The sequence below is a fragment of the Chanodichthys erythropterus genome, chromosome 3, assembly GCF_024489055.1.
Source record: "Chanodichthys erythropterus isolate Z2021 chromosome 3, ASM2448905v1, whole genome shotgun sequence".
Lineage (NCBI taxonomy): Eukaryota > Metazoa > Chordata > Actinopteri > Cypriniformes > Xenocyprididae > Chanodichthys > Chanodichthys erythropterus.
In genome coordinates this window covers 21701803-21721503 of record NC_090223.1, presented here as the reverse complement: position 1 = coordinate 21721503, position 19701 = coordinate 21701803, and the positions used below count along the sequence as shown (strand labels likewise).

General features: G+C 34.9%; 2 protein-coding genes across 2 annotated transcripts; both read right to left on the bottom strand.

The window, feature by feature from the left end:
• Positions 1 to 1789: 1789 nt before the first annotated feature.
• Positions 1790 to 3002, bottom strand: LOC137017273 (NAD(P)(+)--arginine ADP-ribosyltransferase 2-like). The gene is made up of 3 exons (XM_067381345.1): positions 2960 to 3002; positions 2658 to 2740; positions 1790 to 2579 (listed from the first exon to the last, which is right to left on the bottom strand). Exons 2-3 carry the CDS (start codon positions 2706 to 2708, stop codon positions 1797 to 1799), a joined length of 834 nt encoding a protein of 277 aa, XP_067237446.1. The 5' UTR covers positions 2709 to 2740; positions 2960 to 3002; the 3' UTR covers positions 1790 to 1796.
• An 11787-nt stretch (positions 3003 to 14789) lies between these two features.
• Positions 14790 to 19472, bottom strand: LOC137017272 (gastrula zinc finger protein XlCGF8.2DB-like). The gene is made up of 2 exons (XM_067381344.1): positions 19189 to 19472; positions 14790 to 17410 (listed from the first exon to the last, which is right to left on the bottom strand). The coding sequence occupies exons 1-2, from the start codon at positions 19265 to 19267 to the stop codon at positions 16521 to 16523; spliced, it is 969 nt and encodes a 322-aa protein (XP_067237445.1). The 5' UTR covers positions 19268 to 19472; the 3' UTR covers positions 14790 to 16520.
• Positions 19473 to 19701: the final 229 nt, after the last annotated feature.

Sequence of the window (19701 nt, the reverse complement as noted above, 5' to 3'; positions counted from 1 at the left end):
ATAAGAATATGTGCACATTAAATTTGTGCACAGAACCATTTGAATAATCACTTAAACCATTGATGCTCACTGATGTAACTGTTATATTGATATTTAATCACAAACTTACCTGAATATTCTGCTGTTTCTTGTTGTCAGATTCCTTTCTGTTATTTTTCAGGAGTTCAGGAGCAACGAGCGAAGATAAGAAAAGTCTGTTGCCCACAGCCAGACGACAACAACTCTTCAAACTAAGAAGGGAACGGTGCCTTTTGTATATTGCAAACCATCTGTGTCCATGTGTTCTGTGTGTGTGTGATAAGTGATGCATCATAGTACACTAAAAAACATGTCAGATTTTCAAAAACTGTCACACTTTCAATTCTTTCCCTCTGAGAACTATGTGTTGTATGTATTACTTTAATATTAGGCAAATATATTAGTACCATGTAATCTTGTTGCAGTGTTTACTGGTATACTTAGTGTAAAACTGTTTGTTCAGATGACTCTATTTGGAAAGTTGGGACAACATTTGGACAAGTTTTTCAAAATGTTTTTTGTTATTCCTACTACAACAAACATTGTTCAAGCTATTTCTTAGCATTACTTAGAAATACTATTATTATTGCGGCATTAATTTTCTGAATCTGTATCCCTGCTGTTAACTATAAAGTGAGGTGAATTTTTTTTTTTGTGAAATCGCCACTTTTTCATGTCAGTACATCAAATGTCTGTCCTCACTTGCTTCATGGAGTCTACACCGTCATTCATTCATTGTGTCACATGGGAATGGTTGACAATAACACAAAGGTCTTTTTGACTGTTATTGTTATCTGAAGAACATCTCACCCAAATTTGAGTTGATCTGTTGAAAGATCTAGGACGAGTTTGAACAAGTATATTCAACACAACACCATTTAAAAGTGGTTAGACCATTTATTCCAAAAATTCATTGGCTAAAAATGAATAAAATATGAACTGTTGAAATATGAATATGAGCCTCAGAACTTCTGACACTGCCTGAATTTTGTCAGAGACAAAACTTTAATCGCCACAGTCATTAATCAGATGTCGGTGTACATGTCAAAAAAGTGATCAACGACTTCAGATTTTGGCCTAGGAATCTTTTAGGATTCACAAAGGTTGTCTCAGATTGTGGCCAAAACTGGACAGCATAAACCTGGCTTAACTCTTTCCAGCTAACTGGCCATGACATAACTGGCATACAGGGCACGATTCAGGAGACCCATTTATAATAAAAAATGAGCATTTATTGAGTTCTTTGAATAATCTTCATCTGACCAGCACAAATTCAACATCTCTTATTAAATTACAGCAAAAGCAATGGAAATTACTTCTTCACAACATTGTCATTCACTTATCTCTAACTTACTTGTGGAGACAATACAGCACACAACATAAGGAATAAGTAAATCAATACATGTCTTTAAATCCTTCATTTATGTCACAATTGCATTCTAAGAAGAAAGAAAATAATTTGTGGGTAATTAAGTGTGGAGTCAAGTAAGCAATGTAAAGATGTAAATTCAAAGCACTCAGCATTCATTCGTTCAAGTGGTACAGCAAGGCTTTAGAAATGCCAAAACCAAGGGGTGAAATCCCAGGGAATACAAAAACTGATAGCAGTGTAGTTTCTGACCAATTTTCTGCCTAATATGAATTTCTCCATCAGTGGGATAACTCAAATACATTCAGGCACTATAGATACATTTCTTTGTCAGTGGTATTGAGTTTGCATACATTCATGATAATATAGTACTTTAAACAATACACATTGTTTTAAAGCAGCTTTACAGTTATATTACATACATTGTGCAAACATTCTTTGAGCATATGCATTTCCACCCTGTTGATTTCTTGAAAGCCACTGCACAGTTCAGGCCACTTCTTTTTCCAGAGCTTTTCAACTTGTACACAGTGTCACACCAGAGATCTTTCTGGTATTGTCTTGTCTTGACAGCAGTAATTTTAAACTTCTCATATGGGGGAATCAGTACCTCTTTCTGTTCAGGATACTTAGAATATTTGATCACATTAGCACCATTACAGGTTTTGATTTCAAAACAAGATTTATTTCCAAAACCTTGTGCCACTTTACGATCAAGAGAGGATGATATAAATGAGCCGAAACTAACCTCTTTGTCCCTTACATTCTTATGATATTCAGCGTTTGTACCACGATATGTGGACTTGCATTTCTTTTGTGATTTAGTCAGTATCTGTATTGCTTCTGTTAACAAAAAGTGAAGTGAATACCATTTGAATATCTGGTCTTTGTACTTTTGTTTCCCATTATGAACAGCCGTATTAAATTCGCTATATACGCTAGAATTAAGGTTAGTGTACACATAAATGGCAATAGAATGATTCCTTGTTAATTCAGTTTCTGGTGCTGTGGCATTCTCTTCACCTTCTTGCCAAGCCTTTTTAAATTCAGGTGAGTTATTGATTTCCCTCTCTAGATATTTTGTCTTCACCAGATGTGTCATGTTCTCGCTACATCCCTCATATTGGTCATCAGCTGATTTCAGTGCCATATCCAGTGGAAATATCTGTCCTTCAACAGCAGCTCTGTGATCCTGCAGCAACAGAAATCATAATGATCAATCATCAGCATTCTTCATGTCTGTAATATTCATATTAGAACACAATCTTACCTGTCCTAGAGCAGCTAAAATGAGAAGAAGAGCTTCAATGATCAGAAGCATCTTGATTCAGTCAAATCCCAGATGCACAGATGCTGAAAGACAATGAGAACTGTGTTTCACTAAATCTCCTGATCACTCCACTAGGAATATGTACATATATTTTTACACACTAAAAATGTTACAGAATACAGTTTTACACATGGTGTAATTGGTGTGTTCTGCTAGATAGAAAACTATTTGAAATACATAAATAAATATATATTTTTTTTAAAAATAAGACATTTTAATCTTTTAAAATTGACCCAGAATACCTTATTTTTTGTGAAGTTCTTCAGGTGCTCAAGAATACTGACGAGAGAAGATCAGAAGAGTCATCCAGTCGGACGACAACAGCAGTATTTAAACTAAAAAATAAGGAACACCCAACCGGCAAAAAAAAAAAAAAAAATTGTGTGTTGCACTGTCATGATCTATTTAACCATTTATTATCTCATAATCCAGTCAGATATATTAAGGTTTTCTGAGAATCTTTGAATCAGGATGTGAAACTGCACTTATGCATTTTCTTAAATTAATAAGTTCCCCTCAGGCTCTTTAGTCATGATGTTCCCTTTCTCTCTTTTTTTTCTTTCTTTATTTCTTTTTTTTTTTTCTTTTTTTTTTTCAATGCGTTCTGTCTCGCTTCAAACTGCCCTATTAATTAAAGCCAGAAAGGTAAAAAATATAACTTCAAAATTATTTCTGTTATCATTTCTGCTGAATCTCTTCATCACCTCTTTTGTTGAACATTGTCTTTAGTTGTGAAATTTGTAGTTTGCAGTTTGCAGACCAGACTTTGTTGTCAGCGATTCTTCTTATTCCCTGTTGCCGATCCATCTTGCAAGTGTGCACACTGCAGTGAATGAATGCTACCCCAGATAGTTGTGTACAGATCAGTGATCTGATTTGTAAATCGTGCAGTGTGAACTTGGCATAAGGCAGTGATTCTGCTTGTCTGCAGGTGTCTTCAATAATCAAACAATCATCAATCTCAATCATCACTTAATTATCTAATGAACTCTAATGCTGCTTCAGTGTTTCTTTAACCTGGTTCTATTATAAACACTGAGTGATGTTAATTTAATACTGGGGATTTTGCTGATTTTGTTTAACCATTATGAAAATTGATAAAATGTTCCTGATAATTTACTCACCCCCATGTCATCAAAGATGTCCATGTCCTTCTTTCTTCAGTCGAAAAGAAATTAAGCATATAATTATAAAGCATATACATTTTTATTTTTATTTTTTTTAGAAAATGACCAATGGTTTCGTCAGATAAGACCCTTATTCCTCGTCTGGTATCATTTAAAGCCCTTTGAAGCTGCACTGAAACTGTCATTTTGACCTTCAACTGTTTGGAGGCCATTGAAGTCCACTTTAAGGAGAAAAATCCTTAATTTCTTTTCAACTGAAGAAAGAAGGACATGGACATCTTGGATGAAATGGAGGTGAGTAAATTAACAGGAAAATTTGATTTGAAAGTGCACTAATCCTTTAAGATGTATCACATGATCAAATGTTTTATTTTTTTATTAAATGTTCTCTTATGAAGGAATTCTAATACAGACATGATCTTGGGCTCAACTGAAATCAAGCAAAATGCTCCTCAGGCCTCAGAGTTGCTCTCCGTGACAATGAAGAACAGTAATAGCTCTGAAAATTTTATTTTTGTAATGTTTGCTGTGTAAAAGGGGTTTAAACCATAGAATGTAAAAAATATGGACGTAGTGTCCGTGACGTCACCCATAGAGTTCTGAACAGCAGTTTTGATGCAAAAATTAGGCCGCGGCCATCTTAGTTGCACGTGACCGCACGTCACTCACGGATAACTGAAAATGGGCAAAGAGGCGGGACATAGTTGGAGCCCATGCGACGAAACCACGCCCACCTAGCATATCTATCTTAGATACTATCTAAAATATTAATAAAGATAACAATATCATTAGAAAGTAGCTACTAAAGGTTTACTGTCAATCTACGGTGATTTTAAGATAACGTTATAGATGCTCTAACACCAGTAGGCTAATTAATTTGTGTGGGGTGTGCAAATAACACAAATCAAATGGGATTTCATACCTTTATAATGAAATAGAGATCGCGAGATGAATCCAATCCGCTGCACTTGGTAATGTCCATTTCAAAACATAAAAAAACGTTTATAATGTAAAACTCTATACGTACATATATAGGTAACGTAGCCTACCAGATATCTGTATAACTTTCAAATGTTCTCTCAAACTAATGAGCACGTGTCCAAAGTATAATTTTTCAAAATAGTGCAGCAGTTTTAGTCTAGTATCCAAGCAGTGCTGTCGGAGTTGTATATCCTCCTGGTATTGTCATTGTTGTAAATCTCAGGAACAAAACTTTTAGCCAATGCCACGACGATCCAACAACGTGTGTCCCACACATGTACACAGACTGACATATGTCTCAAGTATGCAGCAAGCCATATATTGTATAAAATAATCCAGAAAAAAGCACAAATACGACTGAGATGCCAAATTCAGTGGCTGAAATGAGCTGCTGAGATAACATGACGGCTCACAGACAGCAGCGGCATACCTGTCACTCAAGTGACCACGCCCTTAATTATGCAGAAATTTAAGGCTTAATATAATTTAAACGGATGAGTTATAAAAAAATCCCCCTCCCTTTTGCAGCCTGTCCCTAGCGGCAAGTCGATGAATCGCAGTTTAAGTTACTTCCGTATTGGCTTCACAAGAAACGGGGGGAGGTTGCCGCTTGGTTTAAACCTTTAATTTAGAGTATTTCATATTAGCTCTGCAGGTGAATCAGTGGCGTAGCGTCTGGGCATGCAAGGTATGCACGTGCATATGGGCCTGGGCGGATTGGGGGCCGCTATTACGGGCTTAACCCCAAAGTATACTTCGGGCGTCCGCAGACCGTCCGCATCACGAACATTCATCATCACGAGGGTTCGCGGACGTCCGCACTCCCCGTCCGCGTGCAGCCTAATTTTCGAAATGGCATGGGCAGTGCGTGTTCTGTACTACAGCCCATGCGAGAGTGAATTGAGCGCTTAAAAACAAAAGTCCACTTGATAATGCGCAGTGCACACGCCGAACGCGTCTGTGCGCGAGACAGAACCCGTGTAGGTATGCCTATGTTCAGAAAAATTAAGTATTAATGTTGTCAATAACTTGCTATATCCTATCTATTTTAAATGAACTAAAAATCACTAAGAATCTGAATAAATGGACCATAAAATAGTCCATGCCATCTTAGCGATGATATTTGACCGGTATTTTTTCTGTCGTTTTTCAAGTGGGATTCTGAAATGTATGCATGCAGTAATGTTAGAACAGAATTTTAAATGAGTCATAATGGTTTTCTGAAAAAAAAAAACCGACTATATATGTCTGCACATTTTAAAATAGGCTACTGCTGTGAATAAATGTAACTCGTACTCGGTCGCTGGGGTGGATACTCTAAATAAAATGCACATAAAACGTGACGGAAACATATTTAGAGAAGAAACTTTTAGTAAATTTATTAGGAATAAAACATGCATTAAAGTCTGTGACAGAATAATTAATTCATAACTTAATAACATAAATCTAGGACTCATCGCATCTGAAATTATGCTATGATCATTCTTAAATTCCAAAGCCAGAGTCGAATCGGTCGAATTCAAACGTAGACTGTGTTGAAAAGCCGTTTTTTTTTTTTTTTTTTACATTTTTTAAATGCAAAGTCAAAATATAATATTGTCATTCCTAGAAATGTTTTTTTTTTTAACAAGTTTTGTCTGCATGTTAGTGATAACATCTTATTCATATTAAAGTCATGGGACTCATTCGCATAAGACGCACATCCCCTCCACCCCTTGCGAAACCGAGGGGGGCCCGTGAAAATTTTTTGCATACGGGCCGGGGGCTGACTTGCTACGCCACTGAGGTGAATTTAACTGTATTTAACTGTCAAGCAAAAGCTCTAGAGAAAAGGATCTAAATCCCAGTCTATTCAGAAGAATTTCTGGCTGATTCTGTGGGTCAGCATTGTGGTGGCGCTTTTATCTCTACAGATAAATACTATCCACCTGCATAACCAGTTATGCAGCACAAATTTCGGAACTGACGCACTGTGTCTCTTTCAATCCATGAATGACAACACAATTATTAGTGCATTAGTAATTTAGTCATTGTCAGTCCAATTCTGACTGGCACACAACCCTGCTGCAGAAACTTGTTTTTCCCCCACCCATATTCCTATGGTATTATATAACATATTGCATATCTTTCAGAAATTTCTATGCTTGACAGATTATGATTAACTGAAGAATTTCAGTTAATCAGACAGTGTGTTATAAAAGGAAAAAACTTACGTTTTCATGTTCATTTAACCTAATCTGGCCAATTTTCTTAGTTCAACCAAATAAATAATTATTTTATTTCAATTGAAATGTTTATTTCAAATGTTTCAGTCAATGTGACAGAAAAGTCTTTATTAGAGTGTGTGGCCCCTTTTGCAATTTTCTGTTCTAAATTAATGATTGAGACAACGTTTTTTTTTTCGTTCCAATTTTTATTCATTTCTTCTACAAATAATAAGCAATCTGATGTCAGAGAAACATACCCCAACTGCAAATCAAATCGATTAAATTATGTCAATTAAATTATAAACAGTTTGACATCATTTCTGTCATACGTCTACAAAAAGAGCTTCAGAGTCGGAGAAGATAGAGAAAGTGCTGGACGAGAGCGCGGGCAAGAAAATGCAACAGATGCAGAAATATCAGTGAGCCGCGAGCGCACATATACACGATTCGTTTGCGCATCAATCTTAACGGACTTGCGCGTACATAATGCACGACTCCTGTATGCCACTCTAATTGTCTTTACCTTCATTACAATCGTTATACATCAAAACTTTACTAGCGACACTGGTTTTCGTTATGCAACTTTGCGTTTTGGTGTTAACTTCTGAGCTGCTGTTCAGTCTGTATATTTCACAAAGTGCGATGAGAAACGGCGTGGGCTGCTCTGAAACAATCGCAAAATGCACAGAGAGGTGGTGTTTGTTTATATTTTATTTAACGTATTAATAATACAATTAATGAATTATATTAATATAAATATCTCCAAGCCCCCCTGGAGGATCACTGGTCTACACACACTCTTAGAAAGGATGTGTTAAACTGACTCAAACTGTGTTAAATTCTTACACATCGATGGGTGAGTTTAGGGACAACGTTTTGTTGTGTTGATTTCTACACATTCAATTTGTTAATGATTTTAGGGAAAGTGAGAGTGTCAAATTGTTTTTAATCTCCAACATACTATATTTTAGAATATTTGTAAGTAACAACCTTTTGTCAGCATATTCACACATTTCAGTTGAACTGTAAACTAAATTATGCCAGATTAGATTTTAATACTTACATCGCTTTATTTCTCTCCAAATGATTCATGGGCGTAAAGACTATGATCAAGGATTTAGCCCATTTCAGCTTTTCTGCAATGAAGGGATAGCTGTTTGAGACAAATACACAGTAAGACACATGCAAGAACTTACCATGTGATTAATTTTTCTTTCTCTCAGTAGTTAACCCACCTGCTGAAATCATATTAGGCATCTTCCTGGTCAGATGGTACTCTTGAACCTAAAAAAATATTAAAATAGTTCAAAAATAAAAACTACAGTTCTTTAGAATAACTTACTTTATTTGAATGAATGATTAGTGAAATTTACTGCAATGCTTACCTGAGTAAATTCAATCTGGTGAGACTCACTGAATATAAAAAATGGTCCATTTTCTGATTAGTTCATTTGCTGTAGACATAATGCAAAAGTCACTTATAAAGTTAGCATATTTATATATATTGTATGCTAAAGTTACCTAGCCTGCACCACACTAGTGGCTCCAAAGCATTTATCACATATTGCCAATCATTTCGTCATGAAATCAAAATTGACCCTATTTACTTTGTTAGTGCATATTACTAGTCTTGTGGTGAACAATTAATCCATGCAAGTTAGTACACAGAAAAAAATTATTTTTCGCAGTAATCTTTAATCAAAATCTGAAAAGTTACTTCCGGTCTGGAATGGCGTCCCTTCTCTGATGACATCAGTTTGATGTTGATTTTGAATCAGGTTTTCCACACAAATTTGCAGCATTGACCAACATAAAGCTGCTTGGTTTAGCCGTGCTTCAGCTACACTACTGATAATGGACGTTTTTTGCCCACAAAACTTTATCACTTTTAAACCAGTAGGCATAACAGCAGCAGAAAATATTGTTTTTTGTAAATAAATATAAGTAAAAAAATATGATTAAGTACAGCTTAAGAATCTTGCTAGCAGTCTTCGCCATGATTCAAAGTCCCTAGTTGCTATTGGTTCAGTTCAGTTAGCTAATTTAAATAACAGACACGTTATAAAATACACATGAAGTGTGTTAAGCATATCAGTCTACAAACCCGATTCCAAAAAAGTTGGGACACTGTACAAATTGTGAATAAAAAAGGAATGCAATAATTTACAAATCTCATAAACTTTATTTTATTCACAATAGAATATAGATAACATATCAAATGTTGAAAGTGAGACATTTTGAAATGTCATGCCAAATATTGGCTCATTTTGGATTTCATGAGAGCTACACATTCCAAAAAAGTTGGGACAGGTAGCAATAAGAGGCCGGAAAAGTTAAATGTACATATAAGGAACAGCTGGAGGACCAATTTGCAACTTATTAGGTCAAATGGCAACATGATTGGGTATAAAAAGAGCCTCTCAGAGTGGCAGTGTCTCTCAGAAGTCAAGATGGGCAGAGGATCACCAATTCCCCCAATGCTGCGGTGAAAAATAGTGGAGAAAGGAGTTTCTCAGAGAAAAATTGCAAAGAGTTTGAAGTTATCATCATCTACAGTGCATAATATCATCCAAAGATTCAGAGAATCTGGAACAATCTCTGTGTGTAAGGGTCAAGGCCGGAAAACCATACTGGATGCCCGTGATCTTTGGGCCCTTAGACGGCACTGCATCACATACAGGAATGCTACTGTAATGGAAATCACAACGTGGGCTCAGGAATACTTCCAGAAAACATTGTCGGTGAACACAATCCAGCGTGACATTCGCTGTTGCCGGCTTAAACTCTATAGGTCAAAAAAGAAGCCACATCTAAACATGATCCAGAAGCGCAGGTGTTTCCTCTGGGCCAAGGCTCATTTAAAAGTAGAAAACTGTGCTGTTGTCAGACGAATCAAAATTTGAAGTTCTTTTTGGAAAACTGGGACACCACGTCATACGGACTAAAGAGGACAAGGACAACCCAAGTTGTTATCAGCGCTCAGTTCAGAAGCCTGCATCTCTGATGGTATGGGGTTGCATGAGTGCGTGTGGCATGGGCAGCTTACACATCTGGAAAGGCACCATCAATGCTGAAAGGTAGATCCAAGTTCTAGAACAACATATGCTCCCATCCAGACGTCATCTCTTTCAGGGAAGACCTTGCATTTTCCAACATGACAATGCCAGACCACATACTGCATCAATTACAACATCATGGCTGTGTAGAAGAAGGATCCGGGTACTGAAATGGCCAGCCTGCAGTCCAGATCTTTCACCCATAGAAAACATTTGGTGCATCATAAAGAGGAAGATGTGAAAAAGAAGACGTAAGACAGTTGAGCAACTAGAAGCCTGTATTAGACAAGAATGGGACAACATTCCTATTCCTAAACTTGAGTAACTTGTCTCCTCAGTCCCCAGACGTTTGCAGACTGTTATAAAAAGAAGAGGGGATGCCACACAGTGGTAAACATGGCCTTCTCCCAACTTTTTTGAGATGTGTTGATGCCATGAAATTTAAAATCTACTTATTTTCCCCTTAAAATGATACATTTTCTCAGTTTAAATATTTGATATGTCATCTATGTTGTATTCTGAATAAAATATTGAAATTTGAAACTTCCACATCATTGCATTCTGTTTTTATTCACAATTTGTACAGTGTCCCAACTTTTTTGGAATCAGGTTTGTACTCATATTGTGTTCAACGCTTTGAGTAAATTCCAAGTCGTGTTAATTTTTAAAATACACATAGAAATGTGTAAAAGGTTATTTTTTCCTACACATTTTTAGTTAATATTGACATGTGTAATGTGTAAATTAGAGTGTTACACATTATTTTTCAACACATTCCTTTTATTATCACATTATCCTCCACTGGATGTATAATGAGCAGCAATAAACTACATTTTAGCAATTTATGCCGTCATACTTCTGTGGTTATTTTGGTGAAAGTAACTCAAAAGTAGTGTAGCTAATGCATTACAATTCAGAGACAGTGATATTGTAATGTAGCTAATTACTTTCAAATAACAATAACTAGTAATATATAATGTATTACATTGCCCAACTCTGAATACCAAATATACCATATAGTATATTACTAAATATATAGCACAAAAAAAGTATGTGATTGTTCTGGGACAAAATATAGCTAGGACATAATACAGCGGACAAACTTTTCTTTTTTATCAATTAACTTTAGCAGATTTTCAATTATTAAATATATTCATTTTACTGACAGGATCTATTTAATCATCTATTATTTCATAATCCTGTCAGATGTATAAAGGAAGTGAAACTGCACTTACGTATATTCTTAAATAAGTTCCCTTCAGGCTCTTTAGTCATGATGTCTGTGTTCACAGTTCCCCAGTGTCAAATTAACACCACTCACCTCCAGCAGGGTGTTAAAAGTAACACCGAAGCAGTGTTAGAGTTAATTATGTACTTAAGTTATTGATTGAGGGATGATTGTTTGATTATTAAGGACACCTGATGATAATAAGCAGAATCACTGAAGGAAAGAGAAACACAAGAAAAAACAATTGACTTCCAGCCACAACCTTAGAAGAAAACAACTGAAAAAAAAAACATTAAATCTCTCTTATTACAAACCAGACTGACTTTATTTCTGTCATTCGTCTACAGTTCTTTTTTAAAAATTAACAGACTACAGAATATTGAAAATGATCAGTGTTTCTTAAATTGGTCAGTTTGACTCTTGACTTTTCAGGTTAGTTTGTGGTTTTTCTAACAGTGTTTACCAAAACACATAATTTGTTGCCAAGGAAACCATGAACAAAGACAATCAGATGATAGAGTTTTATCATCATAATGAAAAATAATTGACTAATCTCATAAGAAATCAGCAAAAGTAGTTATTTGCTATTAGTAGATTTCCACTAAGAATATTTAGTTGGCACAGATCAGACATTCTGATTTGTGATTTTTAAATACATTGTGGGATTTTTTTAAATACACACAGACATACAGAATCAGCACATGAATTCCAACAATGGTGACATACTTCATGCCAGAAGTCATGAGTTTAATACCAGGATGCATTGCGGTATGAAGCATCTCACCATTGTTGAGATTCATATGCTGATTCTTGATGTGTGAATAACAATGCATTTAAAAATCAAAGTTCAGAAAGTCTGATCTGTGCCAGCAAAATAATGTTGGTAAAATTTTGTAAATATCAAATACTACTTCAGTTATGAGATTAATCATTATTTTTTCTTTAAGATGATTCAAATGTCATCTGATCATCTTTGTTTATGGCTTCCTTTGCAACAAAGTATGTTTTAGGGGCTGTTTACGTACATGACACCATTTTCAAATAAAAATGGAAAACGTTTTATGCATTTTGGCTGTTCATTTACTCAACAATGGTGGTCTGAGAACACAAACATTTGAAAACAACAAAAACAATGACGTCATGCACATGTGCATTACATGTTCAGTCTATAGTGTTTCATCTCCATCTAATGGCCTGCCAGCAGAATACAGCGTTTTTAGTCATTTTCATGGACTCGTATGAATGGGGATCATTTTGACAACGGTGTCGTCTGTACATGGAAAACTCAAAGGAAAAACTTCTCTGTTTTAACCATATCGTTGTCATGCAAACGTACCCTAAACTGTTAGAAAGACCACACATAAAAAAAAAAAAGTCAATTTGCCAAATGAAACACTGATCACCATAATGGTTTTCAATAAAACAACATCTAAACCTCTGTTAATTCTCAAAAAGAAATGTAGACGAATTACAGAAATAAAGTCAGTCTGGTTAGTAATAAGAGAGATTTAATATCTTTTCAGTTGATTTCTTCTAAGGCTGTGGCTGGAAGTCAGTTGTTGTTCTTGTGTTCAGCTTTCCTTTAGTGATTCTGTCTTTAATAATCAAACAATCATCACTCAATCAATCACTTAAGTTAACTCTAACACTGCTTCTGTGTCACTTTGGTTCAAACTGTCCTATCAATTAAAGCCAGAAAGGGCAAAAATATATATTTAAAATTATTGTGAATCATTGATTCTGCTGAATCTCTTCATCACCTCTTTCATGCATCATCTCTTTCTGAACAAATTCACTGTATGATGTACCATAATGCTCAAAAGCAAAACCCCTTTGACTACAAACATGATAGCCTATTGGATTTTGATAAGGGTAATATAATAAAGGTTTTGAGCAAAATATAATCAAATTTTGCTCATCAGGCCTCAGAATACACTGATACAAACATTTCAAAATACACAGATCTGAATAGTAAAAGTAGCTGCAAGCAGCATTTAATTTAAATTTTGGTGAAGATAGGACAAACATTGACAATAAAAGTGGGAAACAATATGTGAAAATTTAAAATGAAATAAAGTTGTTTGACCGTCATGAAAATGATACTCAGAGATTTCGCTTAGACCAATAGGTGGTGCCACAAGTACAAGAGATTTGCTTCAGAGTAGCTTTTGCCCACAATATAGCATACATTTGTATAATACTGTTCTTCTTATACTTTGTTAGCAGATGAGGAAGGTGTCAATGAATCTTCTGCAGTTTTAATGCAGAAGCAGGTTTAATGTTTCCTGTAAGACGTTCAAAACCTGACCTCCCGCATTTCTCTCCTGTTGCTTTCCACATTTTCCATCAGCATTTCCATATCTTCATCAAGGGTCGGAGAACTGGACTCGTGTTGTAGATCTGCAGACGCACCAACCTTAAAATGCATAATGTTCCTGGAGACCTTTCATAAGAACTAAAATTTAACAAAACTCAATTGATTCAATTTTTGCTTAGAGCTTTGTCTTGTTTTTCAACTCGTCTGTAACTTGTTTAATATATTTTTATTGACTTCAGCAGATGATACTTTTACTATGACCTGGACAAGTGTCAATCTTCAAAATCAACTGTACCACATTTTGCCACCAACAACAAAAAAAAGACAATCATGCCAAAATTCTTTTGCCTGTTTTATGACTGCTTGTTTAACTGTCTTGAAGTTGTATCCAGCCAGATCTACAACCTTCTAGGGTTCAAAATGCACTTTGAACACTGAACTATATTTCTGGAACAACTGTGAACACACAGTAAAAGGTTTAAATGATAACAGACACCTGTGCATTGTATTTATATCATGACTTCTTCTTCTTCTTCTCTGGCAGTGTAGACACTGCTAAGTGTATTACTGCCCTCCACAGGTCAAAGTTTGAACTTATTGTTATATACTTGCACTAAGATATTGTATTTGACAATTTAGTTCAAACTTTAACCTGTGGAGGGCAGTAATACACTTAACAGCGTCTACACTGCCAGAGAAGAAGACTAAGAGAGCTATTTCAAGATGAGCAGTTATGGTTGAAGTGTATAAAATTTTAATTTTCTTTTAGAAAATGAGCGATGGTTTCTCTAGACAAGACCCTTATTTCTCGTCTGGGATCATGTAGAACGCTTTGAAGCTGCACTGAAACTAATTTTAGATGTTGATGTTTTATTGAAAATGTTTTGTTTGACATCGTCATTATGGTGATCAGTGTCATATCTTTGGCAGTTTGACCCTTGGCTTTATATGTTTGTGGTCTTTGTAACAGTTTACCAAAACACATAATTTGTTGCAAAGAAAGCCAGAAACAAAGATCATCAGGTGATATAGTTTTCAGCATCAAAAACGATACTGTTTGTGCTGAAACAAGAAAAAAAAAAAAAACATTTAACATTTTTTTTTTAATACAGAGATAGAATGTTAAAAGCACATTTTATTTAATATACATGCTGTCTCAAAATAGCACAGTTGAGTACACTTAGATGTTCTTAAGATTATCTTCAGAAGTACTTACAAAATTTGTGCCCGAAAATAGAGCACTTTAGTTACATTATGGACGTGTTCCTTTTTAACCAGGGAAAGGCTATTTTTAGCCGTTTCTTTTCAGAGACTAGTTGGCTATTAACAACAGAAATGGTAGTATCCTAGTATTTTTATACACATGATAAGTAAACTTAATGGATGGTCTAAGGCAAACATTTCAAAGTCACTGCCGAACCTTTATAAATCAATCAATAAAACAATCAATCATCAATGTATCTTTTGAACAAAACCAAATTTTTTTTATTATTCAAAATGTTTTGGACTTTTAGATAACGAAGGTATAAAACGCAATATTAAATGGCCATTAGGCTACATTTGTTGCACAGACCTGGCAACCCTAAGGATTTGTGAATGGCACTGAAGCAACGTAACTGATGCTGGTAGGTCACGTGATGAAGGCAACATGGCGAACATGGTACATCCAGATTACATTCATACTATACACACTCATACTATATAGAACATACTTTTTAGCAGTCGTAATTATTTATTAAAAACAAGCACCTACTCAAGAGACTAAGCAATTTAGGACACAGCCATAGTCATGATTAAGTGAGTTCATTTGAGTTAAAAAACTTAAAGAAGATACGTTGTGATTCTACTTACATCATCATTCTGCTTCCTTTGCTACTACTAAACATAACCCTGCCATGTTGTTCTTCTTTTATCTTTGAGTATGTGTACTTGCTACATTCAATTGTGAAGTGTTCCAGTGTGACAGGTCATGTTGACACATTGGACACCTGCCAGGTACTGCAGAAGCGATGATGTTTTCAGAATCAGTTACCCATTTGATCTTGTATAAAAATATGTCCGTTTCATTTACATGTGATAATGCAAGATCTGCAAAATTCCCTTAAGGGTGTCAAAACAACACCTTTTGTATCTATCTTTGACATTTGACCAGTCACTCTGACCTAGCTGTTACACCAACTATGACATAATGGAGAAGTCCCAAAACATAAGTTTGAGTGGGATGCAAGTTTTCCTATGCTTATGGTATAAAATGGACTGGGTCTTTGATAGTTCATCTTTCTTTGCTTTTTCTTAGCTTCTCGCATCTCTTCAGCATCTTCTGCTTCTTGTCTCCTACCTCTCATTTCATTATCTTCATCTGTTAGATACAATACTCTAGAATTTATTATTACTTAATTTGTTTGCTTCTATAATTTAATTAATAAATTTGTTATTTAAATTTGATCTCTGACATAATCATTCCTGGACTGCCTACATCTCATTTTCTCAAGTTTTTGCATAATTTTTGTATTTTACATTTATTTGTGTAGGAATGTGTGATACATTTGAGCAGAAAGCTCACATTTGCTTGACTATTTTTACACATTTCTTTTATTAAGTCATATATAGTGAACAGAAAATTGCCACAAAATGACAACAAATTAACATATTTTATAGTTTGAGAGAGAAAAAAGATTGAATTTAAGAATTAAGAATTTGTTTTTGTTTTTATATAACAAAAATAACCAATAAGAATACTGTTAAAGTAATAGATCGACCAATCAGTATCAGAAACAGCAGTAAAACCTTAGCAATGTCCATCCCTACAAAGCACACATGAGTTTTTCATGCTCTCATGTATTATGTTCTGGTGCCTTTTTAAAGAGTCAACCCTTAAAAAAATCTCCTAGAAAGCATACGGCTTCTCAGTTTTATGAACTTTCTGGTGGTTCTTCAGTAATGATGGCAAAACAAGCATTTCACTGTGAAATAGCACATGCTCATTAAGTTGTTTTCTCTGAGTAAAACTCTTTCCACACTGGGAGCAGGTGAAAGGCTTTAATCCAGCATGAATTAACATGTGCTTCTTCAGGATTCCTTTACATATGAAAGAGTTTCCACACAGAGAGCAGATAAAAGGCTTTTTTCTAGTATGAATTAACATGTGAGTCTTGAGGTATCCTTTACGAGTGAAAGACTTTCCACACTGAGGGCAGGTACAAGGCTTTTCTGAAGTGTGAGTAACCATATGATCATTAAGGTGTGGTTTCTGTGTGAAACCCTTTCCACACTGCGGACAGATGAAAGGCTTTATTCCAGCATGAATCAACATGTGTTTCTTAAGATTTTCTTTACGTGTGAAAGAGTTTCCACACTGAGAGCATTTAAAAGGCTTTTCTGAAGTGTGAATTGGCAAATGCTCATTAAGTTGTCTTTTCTGTGTAAAACACTTTCCACAATGAGGGCAGGAGAAAGGCTTTACTCCAGCATGAACTAACATGTGATTGTTAAGGCTTCTTTTCTGTTTGAAAGTGTTTCCACACTGAGAACAGGTGAAAGGCTTTTTCCCACTATGAATTAACATGTGATTCATAAGGCTTCTTTTCTGTTTGAAAGTGTTTCCACACTGAGAGCAAATGAAAGGCCCTTTGACTTCTGTTATTTGAATGCTGCTGTTTTCCGTTTTGAAGGAATTCAGTGGTTTTTCTTCAGCGGTGACATCACAAACTTTCTGATGCTGATATTTCTCCTCTACTTCATTCAGATCTTCTCTTTCCTCTTTCACTTTCATCAGGCCTAAAATGAAAACATTTAAAAAATGAAAATTAATTGGAACATTTGGAAAATAAAAGGAAATTAGCATATATTTACACAACAACAATGTACTGAAAATTTGTGTACAGATGAAATCCCCATTCAAACGGATCAGGCTAGATGACTAAAAATGCTGTATTATTCATGCCAGGCCAGTAGTTGGCGATGTAACTTTGTAAAGAAACACTACACACCAATAGACTGAACACGCAATTAGACTTGTGCTGATATTCGGTAATGTGATAAATCACAATAATGAATATAAACGATATTGTTATCGTGGGCATTTCAAAATACCGTAAATAATAATTTATTACCAATTATTAAAATTTTTATATTGCATTTAAGAATACTTTCCCCATCAACCGTATAAAATGCACAACACCGCTGTATTCTGCGTCAAAGGGACACACGCTCAGATGTAAACAAGCCCAACTTGCACGAGAAGCACATGGCAGAACGAGTGAAAGAGACGTGCTGAATGAAAGTGCATGTTCACTCTCTGACAGAGGGCGCTGATGGAACAGCAGAAATGCAGCGGTTACCCCGGAAACCCCATAAACAAAGCAACTGTGCTAGTGATGTTTTTAAAATAGCCTAATTCTTTTGCATTTTAATCCATTTGAAATTTTTACTTTATATATTTTTTGTGTATTGTATTAAAAAATTCATAGGTTTTTTTTAATTACAAAAAGTTCTTAAACCTGTTAAACTATGACAACACTTTTTTTGCAACTTATTTCAATATTGTGATAATACCATATACCGTGATAAAAGCTTCAGCAATTAATCGCAACATGAAAATCTGATACTGTCACATGCTTAGACGCAATACACATGTGCATGACATCACTGTTTTAACTAATGGAGATCATTTTCACAACATTGTTGTCTGCAAGCAAAACTTTTCGAAAAATCAAAGTAAAAACTTTTACATTTTTAGAACATCATTGTCATGTAAATGTACCTTTAAATGTATTTTGAAATGAATTTGTGTAATCTACCCAACGATGTAAACATATATATGTGTCAAAATATCTATCTATCTATCAATCTATCATATATCTATCTATCAATCTATCATCTATCTATGATCTATCTATCAATCTATCATCTATCTATCTATCATCTATCTATCTATGATCTATCTATCAATCTATCATCTATCTATCATCTATCTATGATCTATCTATCAATCTATCATCTATCTATGATCTATCTATCTATCTATCTATCTATCTATCTATCTATCTATGATCTATCAATCAATCTATCATCTATCTATGATCTATCTATCAATCTATCATCTATCTATGATCTATCTATCAATCTATCATCTATCTATCAATCTATCATCTATCTATCTATCAATCTATCATCTATCTATGATCTATCTATCAATCTATCATCTATCTATCGATGATCTATCTATCAATCTATCATCTATCTATGATCTATCTATCAATCTATCATCAATCTATCTATCTATCTGTCTGTGTCTATCTATCCATCTATGATCTATCTATCAATCTATCATCTATCTATGATCTATCTATCATTTATCATCTATCATTTATCTATCGATCATCTATCTATATATAGCATCTATCTATATATCTATCTATCAATCTATCATCTATCAATCAATTATCAATATCTATCATTTATCTATCTATCATCGATCTATCGATATATCTATAGATTTGTTAGCTTAATGTAGCACAACAGTTATTAAATATGAATGAATAATAGACACCAACCTCCTTGTTCCTCGTGTTTTATTCTCCAGGGTTCTGGTTCACTCATGTCGTCCTCACTCTCCTCTTTAACAAACACCATCTTCACAGCAGCAGATCTCAGTTCAGTTGATGCTCCTCCAGATATTCCTGCTTGTTTGAAAACTTACTCACGTCTATCAGATCGCGAGTACTTCAAAATTCAAAATGTGTCTTTCTATATACTAAAAGTAAATTTCTCACCGTTTATATTTAGCCAGTACTACGACAAAACACCAGTGGAAAAACAAACTAACCTTCCTCTGAGGTGTAATGGTGGTTGTCAAACAAACATAAGGTGCCTTACCGCCACCCACTGGACTGGAGTGTGAAGCGGCGAGAGGAGGGGAAATATACTTCCTTCGCACGTGTACAAGGTGCGCCATTTTTTTCCTTTTAAAACGATTTGCAATAAAAAGTGAAAATGACTAAAAAATGATATAAACTCTCGTGGGATTCGAGCTGCATCACCAGCCTTCGTGAGTGAGGATTAGTACA

Excerpts from the sequence above, each read along its gene's own strand:
- LOC137017273 (XM_067381345.1), bottom strand. The coding sequence starts at position 2,708 with ATGCTTCTGATCATTGAAGCTCTTCTTCTCATTTTAGCTGCTCTAGGA. Across the intron at positions 2,580-2,657 it reads TTTTAGCTGCTCTAGGACAG|GATCACAGAGCTGCTGTTGA; the intron begins GTAAGATTGTGT and ends CTGTTGCTGCAG.
- LOC137017272 (XM_067381344.1), bottom strand. The coding sequence starts at position 19,267 with ATGGTGTTTGTTAAAGAGGAGAGTGAGGACGACATGAGTGAACCAGAA. Across the intron at positions 17,411-19,188 it reads AAAACACGAGGAACAAGGAG|GCCTGATGAAAGTGAAAGAG; the intron begins GTTGGTGTCTAT and ends TTTTCATTTTAG.